The 27,566-nt window shown below is 39.4% G+C and overlaps 2 protein-coding genes and 1 long non-coding RNA gene across 5 annotated transcripts in view; 1 reads left to right on the top strand and 2 right to left on the bottom strand.

Moving 5' to 3' along the window:
- The window catches only part of LOC113219151, a 55,059-nt gene extending 43,134 nt beyond the window's left edge, over nt 1–11,925 (bottom strand). Inside the window, exons 1-3 of one of the 2 annotated variants that reach the window (XR_003305857.1) lie at nt 10,058–11,925; nt 9,218–9,974; nt 7,138–9,113 (exon numbers count right to left, since the gene is read on the bottom strand). This is a non-coding gene — a long non-coding RNA (uncharacterized LOC113219151). Of the gene's footprint in view, nt 1–7,137; nt 9,975–10,057 lie in introns of both variants that reach the window. The other variant, XR_003305856.1, reaches the window with a different exon arrangement.
- On the top strand, nt 309–22,430 carry LOC102654867 (collagen alpha-2(IV) chain-like). The gene is made up of 7 exons (XM_026444333.1): nt 309–647; nt 12,580–12,700; nt 12,780–13,118; nt 13,199–13,282; nt 13,412–15,001; nt 15,129–19,586; nt 19,667–22,430. The coding sequence occupies exons 1-7, from the start codon at nt 324–326 to the stop codon at nt 21,082–21,084; spliced, it is 8,334 nt and encodes a 2,777-aa protein (XP_026300118.1). The 5' UTR covers nt 309–323; the 3' UTR covers nt 21,085–22,430.
- On the bottom strand, nt 21,458–27,566 carry LOC552190 (prisilkin-39). Of its 2 annotated transcripts, none has more exons than XM_006566959.3 (4): nt 27,408–27,566; nt 26,131–26,269; nt 24,159–24,381; nt 21,458–23,137 (listed from the first exon to the last, which is right to left on the bottom strand). In XM_006566959.3, the coding sequence occupies exons 1-4, from the start codon at nt 27,426–27,428 to the stop codon at nt 22,777–22,779; spliced, it is 744 nt and encodes a 247-aa protein (XP_006567022.2). In that variant the 5' UTR covers nt 27,429–27,566; the 3' UTR covers nt 21,458–22,776. The 2 variants fall into 2 exon arrangements, with proteins under 2 accessions (XP_006567022.2, XP_625280.2); XM_625277.6 differs by having other exon boundaries at nt 24,159–24,366.

Below are 27,566 nucleotides of genomic sequence, written 5' to 3'. Positions count from 1 at the left end.
CTCCTCCTCCTCCTCGTTCCGGTTAACAACCACTCGTCTCCTCTCTCTTTTCTTTCCTTTTTGGACTCACCAAGTAACCAAGTAAGAAGCCCAACAAGGGAGCTCTCTCTCCCTTGAAGAAGAAGAAGAAAAAAGCAGAAAAGGAAAGAGGAGAAAAAAAAAAGAGAGAAGAAACCTTTACCAAACTCATCGTCATACCGCATAACCATAACGAAGAGTGGAACGATCGTACCACGTTCCACGACCCGTTCCCCGAGCCGAGCGCAAGGGTCCAGGAGACGAAGGTCCAAGACGAACAAGGATCACGACACCGCGGCACGATAATGGGGATGGACGGTGATGGGGTGGGGGGCACGCAAGAATTATCCCTGAAGGAGTCGAAACGGAGAAGAATGGGGAAAAGAGAAGACACCAAGAAGGATGGGCACCAAGTTGGTCGGTTGCTCTTGCCGACCCCCACCCTGTATATAAGCCTTCTTCTGCCGGCTACGTCTTCAGTCTTTCAGTTCGAACGGCGCACTGCGTGTACGAAACCGAAGAGATCATCATCTTGCACGGGATCGAGATCTTTGGGACGATGGCTTGCTGAAACGGAAGCGGACGGTGGCAGGATGTTTGGCCGTGTGCGCGCCTCTTTCTTCACCCTGGTACGTGCCTCATATACGAAGGACCAATACGAAGCAGTGCGACCGACATCCTTTTCTTTCTTTCTTTTTTCTTCTTTTTTTTTTTTGGTTTTTAAATTTCTTCGTTCTTTTCTATTCTTCTTCTAACTCTTTTTCTTTTTAATTTTCTTCTGGATTTTGGATTTTTCGAGTCAGTGAATTTTTCCTCGAGTTAGATCACGCAAGGGTGAGAGGATCGGAACAAGTGTGGGTTAAATAGAAATTGAAGTGGATTTTGTTTTTTTTTTTTTTTTTAATCTGACAGTGAGTTTTATTTTAAATTACATCGATTCGAATGTATTATAGTTAAATTTTAAATCGACAACAGAGATTAATGTTGACCGTGAACTAGATTAACTAAAAGTATTTTAATTTTATCGATATATTGAATTTTCAACTCGAATCGGATAAAACTGATTTTTAATTTTTGTAAAGTTTCGATCAATTGCGAAATGATGATTAAAAATTGAATAGAATTTCGTTACCGTTTCGTTCGTCGCGAAATTAATTGTGCGAATTATATTCGAAAAATATATAATTTCGTTAATTAATAATTAATAAACTTTTTAATTAAAGTTTCCAATTGTATTCGCGCGAGCAACCGGTATGCCGCATATGAAATGATTTTTATATACGTCGATACGTAACGTGATTCTATGATCACATTGCGATGGAAAACGTGCCTCTTCACTTTTAACGTTGCACAAAATAATAATACGGAAACTTTACGAATTAATTGAAAATTGTGCGTCCGATATCCTTTTGTTTTGAATCTTCGATTCTGCTTCATTTACGATCATCGTATCACAATAATTACAATAATTCGAAAATACGAGCTTTTATCGTTTTACAATTTACAATTTTCATCAATCGCGAAGTATCAATAATTAAAATTAATTTTCACATTTTAAAAAAAGAATTGATCGAGCAAGCCGTTTTTAGCTCGATAGTCCCCCGCACTGGTAGCCATCACTAGTAAATATAGCGATGATAGGCGTTTAACACCTGCGTCAGTTGTCTCGGATGAAAGCGAGATTCATGCCACGTCGCTACGAACTACCGACGAATTGCGAAATAAAGGCAATACGTCGAATCGACTGCAAATAGAGGATCGCGCAAAGTCAACGATGTTACCTGTATTTTTATCTTCCCAAAAGAAGAAAAAAAAGATTCAATCCTTTGGTTCATTCGCTGCCGCAGAAAATTTCCACCTTTCTTTAATTTCCAATTCTTATTAAATCGATTCGAATATCCGAATTATAAACCTAAGCTACGTGCCACCCACGCGAGAAGTGGAGACGGCGGTTCTTTCAGGGTCATTACACCTTGCCTTCGGTACACATTTCGAATGCGCCGTACGTATACGCCGCGGATCCGTACGAATCACACACGATCGTGCACACTCGAGCGAGAGTAATAAGCGCGATAGAACGTCGCGTCTCGGCTGTGCGAGGCGCCGAGTTTCATTGATCTTGCCACTCGCTCGCCAATGTCGTTGCACTACATTTCATTCATAACTCTCCCAATGCCACAACGCGGCAACGCTATTGTGCTCGCGAGTAGCGAGATCAGTGGCTGTTCGACCATCGCGACTCGATGCATTCGACTGCGCGTCGAGTCATCGGCGGTGTCTCTCGATTATCGGCGTATAAATTAGGCCTAGGTTTTTTTTTCTTTTCTTTTTCTAGTAGTCGATTTTTTCTACTTTCGATTTTTGCTCGAATTGTTTTTTTCTTTTGGAAAATAATCGGGGGTGGAAAAGGATAATTAATTAATCCTCGAAGTAGATGGATGCAGTGTTCTGATGCAAAAGTATTTTGTTACGTTGTTTCTTTTTGGTTTTGCTCGAGTGTGTTATAAATAATATCGAATCGTTGCGATAAATAATATTAAATTAATTATCGGAATTGTCTAAATCGCGTTAAGAAGCAATCGTCTAGAAGCATCGAATTCTGATTGGAATTTTACAATATGATAAACGTTGTTATTAAATTGTGGAAATTTATGCACATATGAAAATTTCACAAATATACAAAAATTTATAAGAATATAAAATATTATACGATATAATATTTCAATTATGAAACAGAATTTTTTTATTTCAATTCTTATCCAATCTAATTATATATATAAATTTATAATATTTTAAACCAGAATAAAATAATCGCGAGAAAGAAAATTCTTCGTTTATATATTGATCCTGCATCCATCCGCGTGGAATTAAAATATTACAAATTGCGATATTACAAGGATTAATAAACAATAGAAATTCAACAATATAAAGTGTCTATCTTCTCTACGATTGTTCGACATCGATCGAAGAATAATTAATATCGATATTAAGATGCCTGATAAAAGATCGAATGAAGAGAGAGTTAAAGGGGGAAAAAAAAAGAAAAAGAAAGGGCTTGTGAAATAATAGCCGGTCAATGGTTAACAGAAGATCTTGCTCATCTGTCGGGGAGAACTTCCATTCCACGAATAGGATTTCGTTCTATCGAAAGTCTGGCAATGATTGACGACTACCGGTTGAACTATAGGCCGCTCCATCCCTATCTTCGATCTTCAGAAATTATCTCCAGATGCAATCCGTTTGTACTGTTTACAAATCCGGCGAGATACAGCGTTTAACGCTTTGATACGGCTAGTTAAATACAAAAGCTCAGCTAATTTGTTCCGGTCCGCAGCTGCTCGTACGCTGCGCTTCTGCGCGCGGCAATTTGCAAATTTCGCTTGGCCCGCCAATTTCAATTGCGAATTTTTCATCCTTTTTTTCTTCTCTTCTATCTTCGAAAAAAAAAAAAAGAAGAATCAAAATATCCCAAGAAAATGACTCGTCGTGATGTAAAATTATTAAAAAATTCGCGAATAATTAATTGATTATTGATCGTGAAGTTTAATCGAACGGATTAGAAGTGAAGTTGAACGTTAAAAAAAGAAAAAAATCTCACATAGAAAAACGCGCGAAGAAAGTAAATAATTCGCAATTTTCTCTCGCACCTGATCACCTGGCCAATCCTTTAAACCACCGGTGAAGGTAAAATTGACATTTTTATCGAAATTATTGCCACAGACGGTATAAATAGAATAAGATTGTTGACACTCTGGTAAAAGCTAATTTGTAATTTGCAAACGCACCTGATTCGTTGTCCGGACGACGACGACGACGAGTCAACTTGGTCGTAAAGACAGATCCTTAATGGAACGACGCTCGTCACGAGCATCGACCACGTGGATTTCAAAAGGCTACCCTCTCGCCTCGGAGGAGGAACGTTCTTTTTTTTTTTTTTTCCTCCTCCTTCTTCTTCTTCTTCCAAGCTAATATCACGAGAGAAGGTAATTATGCTCCTATGATTTATAGAGTGACCGATGATCGATACGCTCGCAATCGCGATTACCCTTTTAACTCCATCGTGGAAAATATCATGCAATATCTATACCAACATCTTCCATATAAAGAGATTGCTTTCGAGTTTCTTTTCTTTTCTTTTCTTTTTTTCTCTCTCTCTCTCCCCCTTTCTTCTTTCTCGCGAGAATCGAGTTAAGGATTTAATCGCGCGGATTAAATCGATCGATACGAACGATATATATGTGTGTGTGTAAGCTTCGAATATAAAACTTTATTTAAACAGCACGCTCGATTACGTCTGAATTGCGATATAATATATCCGGGAAATCGTAATAATTTCCTTTCCAACCGATACGAAACTCTACTAAATGTCCGCAAGAATTTATGGATCGGTGCGATCGATAACTGTTGTAATTATGTTGGAAACAAACGAGACATTAAGCAATTCCAAACGGGAATTTCAATCCCGTGAGTGAAGTACGCATAAACGGCAATGTTAAAAAAAGGTTAAGAATATTGCGTTCGAGGAGCACGCGTTCCTCAAGAATTATAATCTGTCAATCTGTCTTTTTCAATATCGAATGAGATAAAGAGAAAGAGAGAGAGAGAAAAAAAAAATTCTTACGGAGAGAACTCGTAACCTCTGTGAACGTGGAAGGGAAAAGTGTTACGATCGAAGATGGTGGGATGATACGAATATATGTTAATCGTCTAAAAATTATTCTATCATTATTCAAACGGTGAAAGTGAAAGAGTTGTACGATCGAAAGAGTTGTAACACACGAAATATCATATCATGAAAAGAATAGTCAGATTTAGAAGAGAATAAGAAAAAGATATTGCAAACAATTTTTTTCAATCGCTCGAAAATTCGATACTATTCATTCTCTGTTTTATTTTCCTAATTTAATTTTTCGACCGCGACTCCCTTGTTTGCGCGAAATAAAATTAATTCATTCCCTCGTTCCGTCCCCCCCTCGGATTAGAGGAAACCGCAAAGCCGCAACAAGCGGCCATCCTTGTTGAACCCTCGCACACATCTCGCCACGACCTCCACAACTGACAATGAATCCGTGTAGATCCTATCGAGCCAACTTTCTTTTCGTAATCCTCCCAATAATGCAAACCGCCTCCATCTGGTTTCTGTAATATCCCCGCCGACCTTCTGATATTAAATTGCTTCTCTCCCGCAACCGGCCATTGTTTCGGCCAACAATTAGTACGATTACGTTGATGAACGAACGGGGGGAAAAAAAAAGAGGAGCGATTTAAGCGTCGATTTAAGAGATCATCCCTTTCTCGATTCTTATCTCAATTTTTAAAGGATTCAATAATTCGAATGCAATCGAAATAAGCTTAAGAGAAATTGTCAACCACCTACCTTGTCAATTTATTTCCCTTCCAAGCGAGATCTTCCCCCCATTGCGATTATCCCGCGTTAGTCCCGAACAATTCCAATCAATCGTCCAACTCTCGTCCGTCCATGAATTCCGCGCGAACTTTCACCGAATAGAAAACCGATCTGAATCATCCTAAACTCCTTGTTGTGTATCTCCTCGAATCGAAACACGGGCAAACCTGAAGATAAACGATCGTCGAGGCCGGAGGCATGGCCTCGAGCGATATCGACGTCCCATTACGCAACTCGTCGCTAACTTTCACTGGGATACGGATGATGATGATGATGATGCGCCGATATATTCGTGTTTCGAGATGCAGGGGCAAGCCTCGGGGCCGATTCTCGTCTCGAGGGTTCAACCAAAGCCGAGGCGAATCCTACAAGTGCGATTCCATTTTTCAGAAGATTGTTGGATAACGTGTGCAATTTTGAAACGACGTAGCTTTGCTGCGATCGATTTCGTTTCGTTTAAGTAAATAAAGATCACGCTTCTGCGATATATTTTTTCGAAAACAGTTGGAAGGCTCGTAAAATTTGAATTTGAAAGCGAATTTTTCGAAGGCGTGAAAATTCGGTTTGGAATCGTCTCAGGATTTCTAATTATCTTCTCCCACTTTATATCCCGTGCGAACGGGAATTACAGCCTCTTTACCAGGAATCGAATTAAGAAAATAACCGGTTCTATTGTAACTCTTAATTATCCTACTAGCGAAATTTAATTACTATTTATGAGGCTCGTTAAAAAAAGATTCAATTACACGATTGGTTTTGCAACGTGTTAAAAAATCTATTTGGATAAATAAATAATTATTTATTAAATTATTTATTAATTTCTTTCTTCTTCTTCTTTTTTTTTTTCACATTCCTTTCTACGTTTCTAATTCTAGCAACTAACTATCTTATACCTGTAAAAGCGCAACATCTGTATGCAAATGATCGAGTAAATGAAAACGGAGAACGGAACAAGCATGAATAGAGTAGCGCGTTTCGTGGTACAAAGCGATTGCGCAATGAACAGCCGCAATCTTTTACAGGCGGCCGTTCCTTCTTTCTCAGGGAGAAGAAATTGTAACCATTATACCGTTCACACGCTTTAATTAACGATATCTGTTGGCAATAACGATCTCGAAGATCCTGCACACTGTTTGTAATCGTTCCTTTTTTTTCTTTTTCTTTTTTCTTTCTTTCTTTTTTCTTTTTTCATAACCGTATTAACACACGATCCCCTCTCCTCCTCACCGCGTTTTGCAACGTTTCGAATCACTTTTGTGGGGGAAAAATCGCGGACAATATTCGATATATTGTGTTACTTCACTTGGACTTGGAGATCGTGCGATATACGATGATGGAGAAAGTTTTAAAAATCGGTAGCAACCGGAGGAGGACGTTATCGGCTCGTTAATTAAACCGAGAATTATTTCTTCGTTTTTTTAATTCGAAGAAATTCTTTTTAAGACACATCTCTCGAACGAGAGATATAAAATTTTACTTCTTATAATTTTATAATTTTATCTTCAAACGTATACGTTTCTTCTTAGATCGATTTCTCGAATATTGGAGCAAATTTGGAAAATATTTATTTATTTCTTTCTTTTTTTAAATTGTCGATAGTTGGAACGCGATTCGAATATTCACGCGTGATAAGTGAATAAGAAAAGTATTAGTGTCGCTCGTAAGTAAGAAAGTACCGCGTATGGGAGTAATGAATGGGCACAATTTCTTACCTTGAACCACCTAGTATCGCTGTTCTGGTCCAAGAATCTGCGTTCCCATTTTCAAGGAGTCATCAGATGCCGGAGGCTCGTAAACACGATTTAAAAAGACGAATTATTATAAAAGTAACGAATCACTTGTTTGAAACGAAACGAGAAAAATCGTTTTAAAATATTCGAAGGATTGTAATCGCGACGAACGATTGATCCGATCAAAAATTCGTTATTATTTAACGCTAACATATTTCATTTTCAAATTTTTCGTTTTCGCTTTCGACTCGTCGACTAGAAACAGCGAGGCGAGGATATCAAATGTTGCTTTCGTGTTATATTCCACCGAGCGGACTGCAATTTTAATCGCGATACTGCGTGCACAAAAAACCTTGGTTATTAGCGAATGTTTGATTTTATACGATGCAGCGTGATTGTGTTATCAGAACAAGCGACGAACTACGACTAACCGCGTTTCTTCCGTTTTCCATTCCGATCGTCTCGGATCAAATTGCAAAAATCCCATCGAGAATTTAATATCCCAAATATTTGAATATTTTTCTTTCGAATTTCTTTCAAATTTTAACTATTTATCGATAACATTTTAAAGTTATTTTTGTACAACACGCTCGTACAATTTTTCTTACTGCATGTTTGATAACGCATGATTGAAACGTATACGAAATAGAATTTTTGACTTACCGTTCAATAATTCTGATATATAAATCAGAATCTTGTTTATCTCGAACAAAATATATCCAAACAAATTTTACAACATGGAGATTTATAGATAGACAAGAAAAAAAAATATCAACGTATATACAAGTAATTCCCAATTATCGATAAAAAAATTTATCTATATTACCGTGTATAGATGTGGAAATACAATTTCTACAATTTTATGATATTTTTCATAAAAAAAAAAAAATGAATTTCTAATACTCTTTTCGTTCTAATAAATTCCTACAATACTAATATACACGTGATTTTTATTTTTAATCGATCATAGATTCCCTTCTATCGATATGCAAAATCCTTTTCTCGGGGATCAATCTTGTCACGTGTATACACACGTTCCTTCGCTTTGCAATCGAATGCGAATTTTTTCACGCTTTAATCTCGCGAAGACACTTGTGTACACGAAACACACACTGTAATTTCAGATGCCCTATTCGATAAACATCTCTCCGTAATTCGATAATCTGTATCCGACGAAGCATGCCATTCCGATTGCGATGTAATCCCTGATACGTGATACGATATTAAGATATCGTAATTATATTTTAGCAAGAATTCCCCGTTAAAAGATCAAATCTATCAATTTACGAATAATTTAGATATTATGGCGGCGCGTTAATGTTTAATAGAAATTAATTGCAGGCAATGAAAACAACGTTTAACAACGTTTATAATCTTTAGACATCGAGAAAAAGAAAAAAAAAATTTGATAAATGAATGTTAATTTTGTGATGGCTACTTTAAAACTTTTAATTGAAAACTTGATCTTTTTGCGGGATGCGAATCTTCCGAGCATAAAGTAATAAATCAAAACTTCATTCACATTTCTCTTATAATTGATAATTGACTTCCAATAACGAGTAAAGAAAAATCTATTTCCTATATTCTCCATTATTAATTTCCTTTTTAATTCCTTAATCAATTAACTTCTCTTCTAATAAAAGTTAACATTAATTCAAGAAATACACGAAAGAGAGAAAAAAAAAAAGAAAATAAAAAGAAAAACGACAAACGAATTGAAATCGGGTAATAAAAATGAGAATCGTATTCAATCAACGACCAACATCCGCTCTCCATCAACCTTAACGGTGATCCATCAAACTTTCTTCGCTCCTCTTTCTCGACCCAACGAAATCTTCGCTCATCCTTCATTCAGGTTCATCGTCAAGATGACGATGTCAACGACTTGACACTTGGACGGATCTTCCAATCATCTTCCGTGAATGACTCGGTCTCGATCCTTGATTTCCCATTGTCCCCTAAAAATATCGCCAGCATGAGATATCCATTGAAATTATCCATCCTTGAGGCGAGTGTTGATTGGAAGCGCGACGGGGCAGGTCGAATGTTAGCATATATTAACCTTTCTCGGTGCATAGAGGCGATTCATCCGCGTCCCCCCCATTGGGAAGAAGAGGAGCTCCTCGGGATTCTCTCACTTTCCCTTTTCGTGGGTGGAAGGACGACGACGACGACGAAGCTCGGCTCTGACATCATCGATCAGGCGGGAAAGGACGTCCTAGCAGGATACCGTGCCACTTTTGACGATGATTTAGGCCGACCTCGGCCCATTGCGCGCCCGTCCACCATTTTTAAGCATCCGATTCGTTCGATTATTATTCATGGGTGAAACTACGCGTGGTTCTGATTCCACGATTGATTTCTCGAACGTGTCGGGCGAAAAGATACCATTTACTTTCGGCCATCGTTCGTATGGGACGTTCGAATAGCGGAGCAAGGGTTCGAGAGGAAGGAAAGTGATGTGTGTCACGGTATTTCGAGTGACAAATTTTTTTTTGTTCGAGCTCTCGTTTTCTATATAATAATATAAAATGATCAGGCCAGTATTTAAAATTAGAAAAAGAAATTTTAAGAACGAAAAAATTTTACTCGACACTTTTATCTTGCTTAGTTTCACGCGTGTGAATAATATTCTGTTAATGATGCACTCGTTATCCAGAGATTAGAAATTGGAAATTAGGTGACATTTATCCAAATTCGATATTCTTAAAAACAAAGAACGCTTTTTTTTCGACATTTTTATACGTAGAATCGACTTTCCATCCACGGAAATATTTTTAATGCGATTGTCCATCTCTCGTGATCGATGATGTTAGGATCTGTTTAAATAGCATAATGTACACATCAACGAGATTGAATTTCTACGAAAAAATAAGTTGCAAAAAATTCAATTCATACTTACCATCAATCTTCCATTCGATCGATCCGAACACACATCGTTCCAAAATCACACTGTCTATGAATGGATATTTTATGCAAAATAAACTTTTATGCAAGCTTTTTTTTTTTCTTTCCTTTGGAGTCGATCTTTTTATCAAGCAATTCGTAGCCAGTCCAATGCCAATTTGTATTTCGTTACACAACGGTCTTATTGTCATACGTTTTGCCAAGCATAAATCATCGCATTACAACTGGAATAAGAGAAATCATAGATCGGAAGCGGTACAGAGATATCATTAATCTGATTGAATAGGATTCGCTCTGAACAGGGTTCGTGAAGCGTAAAGTAGCATTTCAAGTGGGTAGAAACCTGGTAACGGAACAAATCATCAATCATCGATTATATAAATTGATAAATCTTATGCGTGTTTTAATGTCACAACTGAAAGAAGACGTGTTATTAACGTATATCTCTATTAACTAGACACTTTTTGGTATACGTAATTAAATATTTATTATTTACATTTAATTGTTACTGTATTTTTATTATTTCTAATTCTTAACACGCAAGCAATCGAGGATAAAAAAAACAATATTGATAATTTCTGATTTTAATTGATTCAATTCTTATCCATGATTATCGATTCGCAATAACACGCGAGCAAATAATAGAAATCTAGAATTCATTCAATCGAATTCGAGGAGATATTAGGCTTCGTCGAGATTTCACTTTGGCTTACACATGGTTGATAAAAACAGGAATAATAAAACAATTCAAACAATCCATTTAACGCATCTTTAAATCCTCGGACGATACCGTTTATCGCTGCAAGAGTGTTCGCTGTTATTATGAATTTTTCAAGAGGGAATGTACATTACAACTACATTCAGCATTACAAACTATGTTCAACTGAAAATTGCGCTTTCGATTCAGCTTTAGAAGCTCTCTTTTATTACACTCTTAAAGATATCTTCCAGTACCTCGTAATCAAATGCAACATAAATATTTCTTGCAACCGCAAGAACCATGGAGAAAATTTAATAAAGCGTGGAAAAAAAAAACATTTGAATGAACCATCGGGTAAAATTTGTATTGTTAATTATTGTGTCGTATTGTTACTTCACTTCACACCGCGATAACCGCCATTGCAATTTGTTGGCGGGGAAGCGACCTCATCGTAAAGTGGAAGAAAGTTCATGTAATGCATGATGACGAGAGAGAAGCAATAAAAATTGCGCAATCTTGTTATATTATTATTTTTCTTCTTTTTTTTTTTTTATCATATCATCGTGCAGCAGTTATACACCACTTTTCAAGACGTCGTAAAAAAGAATCGGGATAAAAAAAAAGAAGCACGGTTGAAATAGCCTCCAATGACACTCAATACGGATGTCTGGAGCCAAAGCAATAAATCTGACTGATTTTTTTTTCTTTTTCTTTATTCCTCGACGATGCATTCGTATAAATGTGAATCTTTTACAGCTTTGATTGACTGAAATTAATTTTCAGTGAAATTTCGAGGAATTAAAAGCAACTGAATCGTAATAACGATTATATCGATCTCCCTAAAAGGTTTATCGATTACGAAACTTGATGATGTTCCAACGAGAGATCGCGCGACCTTTACTTTTGATTATTCTAAACGGCAACGCGAACGAAAAAGGCTTTTTATTATTCTTTTATTCTCTAATTAGCAAAAAATAACTCGAGAAATTGACTTTTAGTGGATTTTAGGTAAGAGATAATTAAAAGCTGTTGCTAATCATGGCGCGGCACGAGTTTTTGATGCTTGTGAAGATATGATTAGTGAAGTGAAAACGAAAAAAATTAATGACAATTAAATTGTTTTAAAGAATAACAGTGAATATTTTAAATATTTTTAAAAAGAAATTTTCATTCAGGCAAATATTACTATACCCAATAAAAAAATATATAAGAATGAATATTGAAATTTTCCAAGAATAAGAATAAATTGAAAAACAATTGAATTACAAATGAAATGTTGATTTTATATTTTTGAATTTACTTATGCAAAATTAATTTTCTATCGAGAAAAGTTAGAATTAAAATTAAAATTCGAATTTGATATTCTTCTTCTAAGAGTATAAAAAAATTGAAAGATATAAGAGCAGTAATTTTTAGAAAAGACTGTAGATGCGTGAATATATTCCGGCAAATGTATTATTTATGAAGTAAATGGCTGACTTGACATTTAAAATGACGTGCCATGTTCTTACTGAACTTTTGCTAAGCTTTTAAAAGGTGAACAAGATTAGTCTGGCAAAAGTCAAGTTGTCAAAGAACGAATTAGAATACGCATTGACAGATTTTCTTTTTAACTAATGTCTAATGTTGACAAAGTAATTATACAAATATCAAACGAAATGCTTTGTTCAAAAACTTTTCAATATTTATAATGAAAATTATATAACGAAATCGAATTAAATTGAGAAACAGGATATGAATAATATGAATAAATATGAACAAAAACGGCAAAAATTAATTACACGTTATCAAATTAATTATACATTTATTTATAACAGGTAATTGCCACGTCTTTGTTGCAATGCACACAGCAGGAAGGAAGTAGGCAAAGTAGAGATGTAATACTCAATATCAAAGATGATCAGAAAAGTCAATATTTAAATCAAGATTTCTATTCCAGTAAGTATATAATTTGTTATTATTATAATTATAATAGAAATTCTTTTCACAATATGCCAATATATTATTTTCATCTTAGATGCATACAATTATGGTTACCAAGTAAGTCCAAATGGACAATTTCATCACGAAGTGCGTGGACCGGATGATATTACATATGGATGCTATGGATATATAGATCCATATGGAAAATTAAAAACAACTTTTTACATTAGTGATGGCTGGGGATATAGAGTCGTCCAACCAGGAAATTCAGTCGAACTATTCCTTCATGAACATGAACATCATCACGAACATGATACAGAACACAACGATGATCACCATGATCATAAAGGTGTAATTACGGAGTGGAGAGATCTATATTTTCCAGAAATATGCAGACAATTTGATGGAACAGATACTAAACCAATCCCAGAAGGTAACATTTATATAAATAAACTACAATTATTACAATATTGTAATACGCAAAATATAATTAACATAATTCGTAATCACAAGAAGAAACAAGTGATACAAGCAATGCTGGAATACCTATACAACCAAGCCAACCAACACAAATGCCGGAATATCCTATTAAACCTGGTAAAAACATTATTATATCTTTAGATTAATATGACATATCTAAACAGAAATATCACATAAAGAATATTTAGAAATTTAAGTAAAACATAAAAAAATTGAAAAATAAGAATAAAAAACTTTTATTTATAGGGTATCCTCAACAACATGAACAATCTCAAAAACCAAAGCCAGGACAACCAGGAACATCAGAAATGCCAGTGACAATGGGACAACCAGGATACCCTGGCAAACCTGGAATAGGGGCATACCCGGGACAGCCAGGACAATCTGGATATCCTGGTCAACCTGGTTCATCTGGTTCACCTGAAAAACCAGGACAACCAGGACAACCTGGAACACCTGGAATGCCAGGAATACCGGGAACGCCGGGGACCCCTGGAATACCTGGAACTCCGTCACAATCTGGATATCCTGGTAAACCTGGTTCACCCGGAAAACCAGGACAACCAGGCCATCCTGGAATACCGGGAACCCCGGGGACCCCTGGAATACCTGGAACTCCGTCACAACCTGGATATCCTGGTCAACCTGGTTCACCCGGAAAACCAGGACAACCAGGCTATCCTGGAATACCGGGAACCCCGGGGACCCCTGGAATACCTGGAACTCCGCCACAACCTGGATATCCTGGACAACCTGGTTCATCCGGAAAACCAGGACAACCAGGCCATCCTGGTACACCTGGAATACCTGGAACTCCGCCAAAACCTGGATATCCTGGCCAACCTGGCTCACCTGGAACACCTGGAACTCCGGGAACACCTGGATATCCTGGCCAACCTAGTTCACCTGGATCACCTGGAATACCTGGAACTCCGCCACAACCTGGATATCCTGGCCAACCAGGCCATCCTGGAACACATGGAACCCCGGGAACACCTGGAATACCTGGAACTCCGCCACAACCTGGATATCCTGGTCAACCTGGTTCACCCGGAAAACCAGGACAACCAGGCTATCCTGGAATACCGGGAACCCCGGGGACCCCTGGAATACCTGGAACTCCGCCACAACCTGGATATCCTGGACAACCTGGTTCATCCGGAAAACCAGGACAACCAGGCCATCCTGGTACACCTGGAATACCTGGAACTCCGCCAAAACCTGGATATCCTGGCCAACCTGGCTCACCTGGAACACCTGGAACTCCGGGAACACCTGGATATCCTGGCCAACCTAGTTCACCTGGATCACCTGGAATACCTGGAACTCCGCCACAACCTGGATATCCTGGCCAACCAGGCCATCCTGGAACACATGGAACCCCGGGAACACCTGGAATACCTGGAACTCCGCCACAACCTGGATATCCTGGTCAACCTGGTTCACCCGGAAAACCAGGACAACCAGGCTATCCTGGAATACCGGGAACCCCGGGGACCCCTGGAATACCTGGAACTCCGCCACAACCTGGATATCCTGGACAACCTGGTTCATCCGGAAAACCAGGACAACCAGGCCATCCTGGTACACCTGGAATACCTGGAACTCCGCCAAAACCTGGATATCCTGGCCAACCTGGCTCACCTGGAACACCTGGAACTCCGGGAACACCTGGATATCCTGGCCAACCTAGTTCACCTGGATCACCTGGAATACCTGGAACTCCGCCACAACCTGGATATCCTGGCCAACCAGGCCATCCTGGAACACCTGGAACCCCGGGAACACCTGGAATACCTGGAACTCCGCCACAACCTGGATATCCTGGTCAACCTGGTTCACCCCGGAAAACCAGGACAACCAGGCTATCCTGGAATACCGGGAACCCCGGGGACCCCTGGAATACCTGGAACTCCGCCACAACCTGGATATCCTGGACAACCTGGTTCATCCGGAAAACCAGGACAACCAGGCCATCCTGGTACACCTGGAATACCTGGAACTCCGCCAAAACCTGGATATCCTGGCCAACCTGGCTCACCTGGAACACCTGGAACTCCGGGAACACCTGGATATCCTGGCCAACCTAGTTCACCTGGATCACCTGGAATACCTGGAACTCCGCCACAACCTGGATATCCTGGCCAACCAGGCCATCCTGGAACACCTGGAACCCCGGGAACACCTGGAATACCTGGAACTCCGCCACAACCTGGCTATCCTGGTCAACCTGGTTCACCCGGAAAACCAGGACAACCAGGCCATCCTGGAACACCGGGAACCCCGGGGACTCCTGGAATACCTGGAACTCCGCCACAACCTGAATATCCTGGTCAACCAGGTTCACCCGGAAAACCAGGACAACCAGGCTATCCTGGAAAACCTGGAACTCCGGGAACATCTGGATATCCTGGCCAACCTAGTTCACCTGGATCACCTGGAATACCTGGAACTCCGCCACAACCTGGATATCCTGGCCAACCAGGCCATCCTGGAACACCTGGAACCCCGGGAACACCTGGAATACCTGGAACTCCGCCACAACCTGGCTATCCTGGTCAACCTGGTTCACCCGGAAAACCAGGACAACCAGGCCATCCTGGAACACCGGGAACCCCGGGGACTCCTGGAATACCTGGAACTCCGCCACAACCTGAATATCCTGGTCAACCAGGTTCACCCGGAAAACCAGGACAACCAGGCTATCCTGGGAAACCTGGAACTCCGGGAACACCTGGATATCCTGGTCAACCTGGTTCACCTGGATCACCTGGAATACCTGGAACTCAACCACAACCTGGATATCCTGGCCAACCAGGCCATCCTGGAACACCTGGAACCCCGGGAACACCTGGAATACCTGGAACTGCGCCACAACCTGGCTATCCTGGTCAACCTGGTTCACCCGGAAAACCAGGACAACCAGGCCATCCTGGAACATCGGGAACACCGGGGATCCCTGGAATACCTGGAACTCCGCCACAACCTGGATATCCTGGTCAACCTGGTTCACTCGGAAAACCAGGACAACCAGGCCATCCTGGAACACCTGGAACCCCGGGAACACCTGGAATTGCTGGAACTCCACCACGACCTGGATATCCTGGTCAATCTGGCTCAGCCGGAAAACCAGGACAACCAGGCCATCTTGGAACAGCTGGAACTCCAGGCACACCTGGAATACCTGGAACTCCGGCACAATCTGGATATCCTGGTCAACCTGGTTCACTAGGAAAACCAGGACAACCAGGACATCCTGAAACACCTGGAACCCCGGGAACACCTGGAATACCTGGAACTCCGCCACAACCTGGATATCCTGGCCATCCGGGAACACCTGGAACGCCAGGAACACCTGGAACTCCGGGAACACCAGGAATACCTGGAACTCCGCCACAACCTGGATATCCTGGCCAACCAGGCCATCCTGGAACACCTGGAACCCCGGGAACATCTGGAATACCTGGAACTCCGCCACAACCTGGATACCCTGGCCAACCAGGCCATCCTGGAACACCTGGAACTCCGGGAAAACCTGGAATACCTGGAACTCCGCCACAACCTGGATACCCTGGCCAACCAGGCCATCCGGGAACACCTGGAACCCCGGGAACACCTGGAATACCTGGAACTCCGCCACAACCTGGATATCCTGGCCATCCGGGAACACCTGGAACGCCAGGAACACCTGGAACCCCGGGAACACCAGGAATACCTGGAACTCCGGGAAAACCTGGAATACCTGGAACTCCGCCACAACCTGGATACCCTGGCCAACCAGGCCATCCGGGAACACCTGGAACCCCGGGAACACCTGGAATACCTGGAACTCCGCCACAACCTGGATATCCTGGCCATCCGGGAACACCTGGAACGCCAGGAACACCTGGAACCCCGGGAACACCAGGAATACCTGGAACTCCGGGAAAACCTGGAATACCTGGAACTCCGCCACAACCTGGATACCCTGGCCAACCAGGCCATCCTGGAACACCTGGAACTCCGGGAACACCTGGAATACCTGGAACTCCGCCACAACCTGGATATCCTGGCCAACCAGGCCATCCGGGAACACCTGGAACCCCGGGGACACCTGGAATACCTGGAACTCCGCCACAACCTGGATATCCTGGCCATCCGGGAACACCTGGAACGCCAGGAACACCTGGAACCCCGGGAACACCAGGAATACCTGGAACTCCGCCACAACCTGGATACCCTGGCCAACCAGGCCATCCTGGAACACCTGGAACTCCGGGAACACCTGGAATACCTGGAACTCCACCACAACCTGGATATCCTGGCCAACCAGGCCATCCTGGAACACCGGGAATCCCGGGGAGCCCTGGAATACCTGGAACTCCGCCACAACCTGGATATCCTGGACAACCAGGCCATCCTGGAACACCGGGAATCCCGGGGAGTCCTGGAATACCTGGAACTCCGCCACAACCTGGATATCCTAGCCAACCAGGCCATCCTGGAACACCTGGAACTCCGGGAAAACCTGGAATACCTGGAACTCCGCCACAACCTGGATACCCTGGCCAACCAGGCCATCCTGGAACACCTGGAACTCCGGGAACACCTGGAATACCTGGAACTCCGCCACAACCTGGATATCCTGGCCAACCAGGCCATCCTGGAACACCTGGAATACCTGGAACGCCGACACAGCCTGGATATCCTGGCCAACCTGGATACCCTAGCAAACCTGGAACTCCGGGACAACCTGGATATCCTGGATATCCTGGCCAACCTGGAATACCAGGACAATCAGGACAACCAGGGTATCCTGGAATGCCTGCGACCCCTGGAATACCTACGACCCCTGGAATATCTGGAAGTCCGACACAACCTGGATATCCTAGCCAACCTGAAACACCTGGATACCCTAGCAAACCGGAACAATCTGGATATCCTGGATATCCTGGAATATCAGGACAACCAGGATATCCAGGTACACCTGGAATACCTGGAGCCCCAGGAATACCTGGAACTCCAACGCAATCTGGATATCCTCACCAACCTGGAATATTAGGACCACCTGGAATACCTGGAACTTCTGGCCAACCTGGTATACCTGGAAGACCTGGAACACCTGGAATATCTGGTACCTTTCCACAACCTGGATATCCAGGTCAACCTGGAACACCAGGATCACCTGGAATATCTGGTACTCCGCCACAATCTGGATATCCTGGCCAACAGGGATCACCTGGAAAACCAGGGCAATCAGGATATCCTGCAACACCTGGAACCCCAGGAACACCTGGAATATCTAGTATACCTGGAACATCACAACCTGGATATCCTGGCCAACCGGGAACACTAGGAAAACCTGGACAGCCGGGATATCCTGGAACTCCAGGGACACCTGGAATACCTGGTATACCTGGAACTCCATCACAACCTGGATATCCTGGCCAACCTGGATCAGTTGGAAAACCAGGACATCCTGGAATACCTGGTAGCCCAGGAATACCTGGAATACCTGGAATTCCGCCACAACCTGGATATCCTGGCCAACCGGGAACACCAGGAAAACCTGGACAGCCAGGATATCCTGGAACCCCAGGGACACCTGGAATACCTGGTATACCTGGAACTCCATCACAACCTGGATATCCTGGCCAATCTGGATCAGCTGGAAAACCAGGACATCCTGGAATACCTGGTAGCCCAGGAATACCTGGAATACCTGGAATTCCGCCACAACCTGGATATCCTGGCCAACCGGGAACACCAGGAAAACCTGGACAGCCAGGATATCCTGGAACCCCAGGGGCACCTGGAATACCTGGTACACCTGCAATTCCACCACAACCCGGACATCCTGGAACCCCGGGAACACCTGGAATACCTGGAATCCCGGGAACACCTGGAATACCTGGAACTTCGCCACAACCTGGATATCCTGGAAAACCAGGGCAACCAGGACATCCTGGAAAACCAGGGCAACCAGGACATCCTGGAATACCTGGAATACCTGGAACTCCGCCACAACCTGGATATCCTGCTCAACCTGGATCACCTGGAAAACCAGGACAACCAGGACATCCTGGAACACCTGGAACACCGGGAACACCTGGAATACCTGGAAGACCAGGTCACCCAGGATATCCTGGAATACCTGGAAGGCCGGGAATACCTGGAACTCCGCCACAAATTGGATATCCTAGTCAGCCTGGATCACCCGGACAACCAGGACAATCGGAAACTTCTAAACCGCCAGGAATTCCACCCTATCCACCTCATCCGGAATATCCTAGTACAACAGGAATTCCAGGCAGGCCTGGTATTCCAGGCTCACCCGGATATCCCGGTACGCCAGGAATACCTGGTATTCCTGGAAAACCTGGTAAACCTGGTAAACCAAGCAAACCGGGTCATCATGGCTATCCTGGTTCTTCGAAGCCAGGTATATAATTTAATTGTATATTTTTTTATCTAACGCAGTTTGAATGAAATTAATAAAGAAATAAAATGATTAAATTTTAGGTCAGCCCGAATATCCGCCATATCCAGGATATCCTCTTGCACCTGGAGGTCCATCTGGTGGCATAGGTCCTAATGGTCCTAACGGTCCATGGCCTAATGGTTCAGACGGCCCTCAAGGTCCAGGCGGACCCGAAGGTCCAGGCGGACCCGAAGGTCCAGGTGGACCCGAAGGTCCAGGTGGTCACGAAGGTCCAGTTGGTGGAGTAGGTGGAATAGGTGGTGATGGCCCGCCTGGTCCTGATGGCCCATGGCCGACAGGATCCCCTGGTCCGGATGGACCATGGCCTGGTGATCCAGATTATGTTCCTGGTGTTGCTCCAACGACACGGCCTCGATATGAAAAGCCAATCAAAGTTCAGTATCCCATTAAATACTACGAACCTACAACGCCAACGACTGTCGATAATCATCCATTTTTTGGTCAGAAGCAAGTAGACCGATTATCCTCTAAGTACAATTCAGAATATATTAACAACCACACTCTTGACAAAAATTACGAAAAAAATGTTGAGTCCACAGTGTTAGCGTATCCAACAAAAATAAGCAGACCCTTCGGTTTAAAGGATGCTCAATTCAAAAAAAACCAATCAAGGACGCGTGATTATCAGTCAGAACAAGTAAATCAGAACGCGGACGAAATTAACTCCTTGATGTACACACGACGAAAGGAATCACGTAAATATGAGGAAGAGGAAGAGCAAAGTAAATACAAGGATGTTCAAAAAGTGATATCGGAAACTTCTCGGACTACTGCTGGCGTTAAATACCCTAATCGAGGAAGATTCCAAGGTTCCCGCGAAAATCGTAAATATCCCCAAGAAGTCACTAAACTGAGCGAACCGGTTATTCAATTAGAGACAGACCGCGGACAACAGGCCAATGTAAAGTATCAATCATCAAATGGAAATCATATCGCGTTCGCGAAACAGGTAAACCAATTGTCCGAGCAATCTATCGAATCAAAACCCGAGCTCGCCGCGATCGGCGTTCATCCACCGAACACGATTAACATCAAGCCCTACCAGCAATCTATAGGGCCAGATCCGCAAACCTGTCCTTGCTATCTTGTCGAGCCGACCAATAATACAGCAACCATCACGAGTACGACATCCATTCCTCTGATTGGCCAGCTTGGCTTCATTCCCGTAGTATTCATACCGTACTGTCCGGGCGACGATGTGACGGACAGCACCCAAAACATGAAAGACATGTTCCCTTCCGCAATGCCTGTTCCATATGCATGCGACGCATGCGATTCTCAAAACGGGAGAGTCGAGACGAAGCTTGTCAGCCTAAATCAGCTTGGCAATATAGAGAATCTTCGCGAGGCGTTGCGACAAGCGAAACTTGGCTTTTTAAATGTTTCAGCACACGGTCAAATCGAAAGGAGAAGGGCAAAGCTACGGAACGTCAAATGAAGAATGCGATTGCAACATGCAGATTGTAAATCGTTATTCGAAAGGAACCACGCATTCGCGTAAAAACGATTCGTAAAAACGATGAAACGATGCCCGTCCATTAGCTGCTGGACAGCTGACGGATGGCCAAAAGGAGACACAAATGCCAATAAAGTATCATCGTATCGCAAAAGGTAATCATGATCTGTGCGTTCTTATAAAATCAGGTAAAAGATAATAAGTTGTGTTATAAACGATTTGCGATAAGCCTCGAAACAATTCTAACGATAGTTTTAAGTTCTAGATTGTAAGAAATTGATCGAATATCATTCTCTCTTATTGATTGAATTTTGAAAATCTGCATATAATAATTGTGGATGTAATTTTCTTAGGATTTAGAACTCAGGGATTTGAAACTTATTATAGTAACAGTTTTTTTTTTAGAACGCTCGATTGTGATTATCCAAAGATAATGTGCCGATTAGAGCATGACTGTTCTTTACTTTTCTCTGCTTTAACTTGGATATTATTTGGTAATTGGTAAAACGTTGAATGTTTCTTTTTCTCATAATTCTGGTATGGTTTTTGTAAGCACTAAATCATTAATAATATTCTACATTGAATTAAAATTTATATTTCGTGTTAGCAAAAATGAATACGACAATCATAATAATCTTAAAGTTAATGCAAGGAAAAGTATTAGTATCATTTTATACATTTTTTATCATGGTAACATTTATACAAAATTTGTATCATGTTGAATTTAAATGTTTTCGTAAATCTTTTTTTTAGTAGCTATAATAATACAAAAAAATATATATATATATTTAGTTTATTTTTTAATTATTATATTGCTTAGTATTTAATTTCAAGAATACCATTTCGTTTCCCTCGATGTTGAGAGCATTATGTGAAAATTGATATAAATTAATTATAGAAATTTGTTTTTAGATTCAAAATTATGCGAATGTCGTGAGAAATGAAATCATCCATTGCGCTCTCATGCTTAATGTACGCTTGAGATTAAATATTGATTATACAAGTGCTAATACGTTCTATTGAGCACGTACAGAATAATGGTTCATGGTTGGAGAAATTTCAAACACATTTTCCAAATTATAGGTATACTTTATAAAATTTGAATTAATATTTAACTGTACATGCTCGATATTTTAAAGAAATAATTATATTTGTACATTGGATATAAGATACGTAATATGTATCTTTTTCTGTAGTATAGAGGCCGATGAAATTTTTAATAAATTATATATAATTGTACATATTGATGTTGCGTTCATCCAATGTTCCTTATAAGCATGAATCATGTATTTTTTTTTATGAAATAAAACTAATCATGAAACATTTTAGATCTTCTTTAAACACACAACTTAATTCAAACACAATTAATTCTAAAATAGAAACCCTTCTGCACTTCTCATAACTCTAAACGAATCATAATTTTATTCATCATTATTAATTAATATACATATAAATTACATAAAATTATTGATACGAATACAAAATTACAATCTATTAAGTTAATTAAAAGATTAATAAACTAATATATATATATATAGTTAAACTGGTATTGGCAAATACTGTTGTTATGTCTTCTTGCAATGTCTTCCTTGAAACGACGAAAAAAACGATGAAAAAAAATATTGTAAAAAAAAATATTACAATTCACTCTCGTTCAATTCTCAAAGATAAACTTTAAGAATAACCTCTGTAACCGGATGGGTAACCGGCATAATTTCCATAATTGGTGTTACGATATCCATACGGATCGTAGTTACTTCTCAAATTGTACGATGATCCATAACTTGATCCTCCATACCCGTTATACCCTGTTCCATACCCGTTATATCCTATATCCCTTCCGTATCCGTAGTTACCTCTTCCGTAACCAAGATATCCATCACTGTAGACGCTATAACCACCGGGTGCATACCCACTGCCATAACCGCCATAGCCTAATGTGCTTCCATATCCACTGTTGTATCCACCGTATCCACTGTATCCACCGTAACCACCATAACCACTGCTGTATCCAGGATTTCCATAATAGCCATATCTAATATTTAAAAAAAAAAAAAAAATTGACGAGATTGAAATATTTATTTCAATACAAAAGAAATAATCAAACAAGCGAGAAGAGATGAATTGATATAATCGAATAGATAAGTTCATTAATTATTATGTAGATTTTAAAATATTTAAAATATTTGTAAATTTTGAAGCGAGGATCAATAATGTAGATATGAAGGGTGATATTAAAGATGAATGTTCGATACGGTGGATAGTTAGAGACTAATAATAGTTTTCTCAATAATTTTCCACACGTAAAGGATTTAATCTATTTGATCGTATAGAAATCGGTTAAATATATTATATTTTCTTCATCGAAATTCATTGCCAATTTACGGAGATTTATATCGACGAATAATTCATAAGAAAATTACGTAGAATGTTCCGAATATGAATCGAATATTAGGGAGAAAAAGCTCTTGTTAATAGAAACAAATGTATACATTACATTTTTGTATTATAGTAGAAAAATCTTGTATTATTGATCATATGATCGAATTGTGCTTTTAGATTAATTTAACTTTCTTTCACTTTTCACCAAATATCTCGATCTTATTTATCTTGAAACGTTATTCTAGAATAAACTTTTTAAACTAGTATTATAAGAAAGATATACAATTATTGTTAGTGCACGATTGGCACATATATACACTTTTATAAGCGCCGTTATAATACCGTTCTCGTTGGATAAAATATGCTGTCATTTTCTCATTTCTCAAGATACGTATATTTTCAAATACTCGAGATCTAATATTCTTTTAACTGAATAAAATTTCAACAAAATTATTTAAATAAAAAATTAAAAAGCATAATCTCTTTAATCGAAAATACGATTCAAAAGTTATGATGAATTTATTCATCAAACCTAGAGCATCGTTTTTTTTTTTTTTTCTTTTTTAAGTATATATTGGATCGATATTGGAAAATCATCGATCATCTCAGTTTTATTCCACAACCCAGTTTCTTAGAAGTCAATCGCGTGACACGTTTATTTGCGCGAGCCTCACCCTATATGGCCTCCCCCAATAATTCCACCTGGATAGCCACCCGCTGAATAACCTCCATAGCTCGGATTTAGGTATCCTGGGCTCCAGCTTGTTCCACGATACGCAGTGCCAGGGCCATAAATCGAACCGCTAAGACCAAGGTAACTTCCATATGGGCCACTTCCTCCATACCCTCCAGGTTGCCCGTATTCTTTGCTAATGTGAAACGCTGGAATCAACGAAACTCAAGAAAATCGATATTTTCGATCAATTCGTTCTCGATCAATCTCTTCTCTATATATAAAACATTCTTTTTAAACGATTTAATTCAAAATTTTGCTCCAGCTCGTTTCCAGCTTGTGTTTATTAATTATGATCAATGATTGTTTGTCATTATTTACGCGCAAATAATTGATATTTATATTTATGAAGAAGAATAGTCTCTGTCAAGCATTGCGATTTACAAGACAATTATGGTTACTCGTTATGGGAATGGCTCGTACAGATAAAGTTTCTACATGTTGTGTAAAATTGTCGAAAATTTAAGCACTTTCTTCCGTTCAATAAAAGTTTAAGAAGAACGTTTTGTTGAAACGAGTTTTCTTGATTTAAAATTCTTTGAAACTTGTATCCTTAAAATTTATTATTATTAAAATATATTGTCCCACGTAGAATGAATAAAACGTGTCTGCTTAAAATATGTAAAAGGAAATTTTTTCCAGATCGGAATTCTTCTTTAAAGCAAATAGTAAAGTTTTGCAACGTAAGAAACGTGTATATGAAGATTGCTTTACGGTTCTGCACTGTGTACAGAAGAATAGCTAATCAGTCGAGCCTTGAAAAGCGTTAGTGAACGGTGGAACGCTTTTTCACACATGCACGTCCTTTATCCGCATTGCCATGCTATGGTGGCGGAAATGAATCATCGGTTCATCATGCGATGGGACAAAATTTTCATATTAATTTATTCGATAATTTGAATAATTCAATTAATTAATTAATCGAAGAGCATGATGCTTGTAATCAATAAAATTTACGTGATTTATTAATATTGTACTCGCGATACAGATATAATTCCATCTTCGTGCATCGTAATTCAAAACAATTAGCGTAATAATAATATAAATAAATAACACAATTTTCATAATAATAATAATTTCTCGATAAAAAAGGAGTTGCACACATTGAACCTTCGTTGTTTAATCGAATTATATATTTTTTTAATTCCTTACTAAAAATTATTTTAATCTTTCTAACTCGAATCTCGTAGTCACTATCTTGCGTGACTAAAATTCACGTGCCCCGATTAAATAAATTAAATCAAACATTAGACGGACAGATTCTCTTCGAGGCGTTTGAATAATTGAAAACAGGCACGCGTCATTTATGCAAATTTTGTTGTTGAGTCATTATATCAATGATCTAACACGGAACACCGCGGAGACGTCATTAGAAAAGATGCCGGCAGAGGAAGGCCTTCGGTTCGTCACATTAGCATGTTATTATATCGAATGTCATATTTTTTTTACAATGAAATCCATTTGAAATGGTCGATCGTGGGAACGGTAGTGACACACTTATTTAATACATTGAAAAAGTGTATAAGTTGGATAACGATCGATCATACCTAGATATAACCGTAATTTCGCCGTCTATGAGCTGCGATGCAATTATGCAGTTATAAGTATCCTTTGATAGACTGCTTTTTTAGACTTTTTTTTTCTTCTTCTTTTCTCAATTATTACTTCTACGTGTATGCATGGATAAAAATAACATTAGAATGATCCAGATTGTCATTAACATAATCTGACTGGATTTCTTTGAAATACATTATATAATAAACTTTAGATCGTGACAAGTGATGGTGGATCAATTGGCAAAGAATGATCTTTTTCTTTCTTTTTAACAACGAATTAATATTTCAAACCATGGTATTATTATATGGATAATAATAATTATAATATTTTGCATAGTAATATACGATAGCACTTACTTCGATCGCTGGCAGAAGTGATTAAATCTTTGTCATTATCCCCGATCGAGGGGCTGTTTAACGGCAGTTTTGTAGTTGATTTCGATTCCGGGGATTCGATGGCACTTCTGCCGAATGCGAATAAGCAAACGAGAATGATCTGCAAAACACGATTGTACGATGAGCAAATATTCTATATCGATATTTATTAAATATATGTGATAATGCGATTATTAAAAATAAATTATTACAAAAATAAATAAGCTTCGTAGTATATTTTTTGTAATTTTAAAATTTCGAACGAATAAATATAATTGTAATATAACGTGAATCAAATATTTAAAAAGTTAGAATAAAGTTGTTAATTGCAGAAATAAACGAGAGAGGATTGTTACCGTTCTCGTGAAATTACGATTACACCACATAGACATAGTCGACAGATAAATTATATTGTCACAATGAGTCATTAGTGTCAATCTTTATTACGTATACATGTAACCACGGATACATAAAAATTTTAATAGAACTTGTATATAATTTATTACTTCAATATTTATTTTCATTCAATCTTCCAATATATTTCTCCTCTACCTTAATTTATACATACGATATTTATGATATGACGGAGATAATAAGGAAAATCGATAAAATGTTTCAAAAAAAATTTGATATTTATTTTCTCTTATCTAGAAACTGTTTGAAGTAGTTGTCACTTTCCCTCTCTCTAATTGCAAATATTGACAAAGAACAATGGTAAGATTTAAGGACAATTTTTTCTAGGTTACGTAAACAAACTTGGCAATATGAATGAAGATAAATAAAAAAAGAAAACGATATTTTTTTTTTTCCATATTTGTTCCTGCCATAAAAATTTTATGGCACGATTTGATAAAATTTGATTTTAAATAAAAATTTACAAATTGTATTAAATCATTATATTAAAAACAAATCTAAAAAATATTTCTATCTACGCGAAAATATTTTTACACAAACAAAATAAAGGTTGACAGAATTAATCGAGTTTCCCAGCAAATATTTCTCCTCTTAATTCAATTAATTTAATCTAATAATTTCACATATACGTTCCTCTCTCTAATTAAATTTACAATTTATTAATAAATTGCCCGATAAAAACCGCGAAACAAACATCAAATTTTCCAAGAGAAGCTGAAACATCTTCAACATCTTTACTCGCAGTTTCTCTTTTCTCCAAAAACCTCACCGTCTCGTGAAAAAAAAAAAAAAGAAATCAAATCAACGAAAGAAAAAGAATTGCGTTGCGGATACGAAATACTTACGAAGGTGGGAACGATCCCCATCTTATCGAACTCGAATAATCAAATTCAAATCGATACGAAAAACAACACGTTGGACGAGGGCTGAAGGTGTTATGACTGAGCGACACGGCTAGAAAACCTCTATATACGTCTGTTTCGAGTGCCCCTCCTCGTCGTCTT

Source organism: Apis mellifera, linkage group LG12, assembly GCF_003254395.2.
Source record: "Apis mellifera strain DH4 linkage group LG12, Amel_HAv3.1, whole genome shotgun sequence".
Classification (NCBI taxonomy): domain Eukaryota; kingdom Metazoa; phylum Arthropoda; class Insecta; order Hymenoptera; family Apidae; genus Apis; species Apis mellifera.
This window is presented reverse-complemented; position numbering and strand designations above follow the sequence as displayed.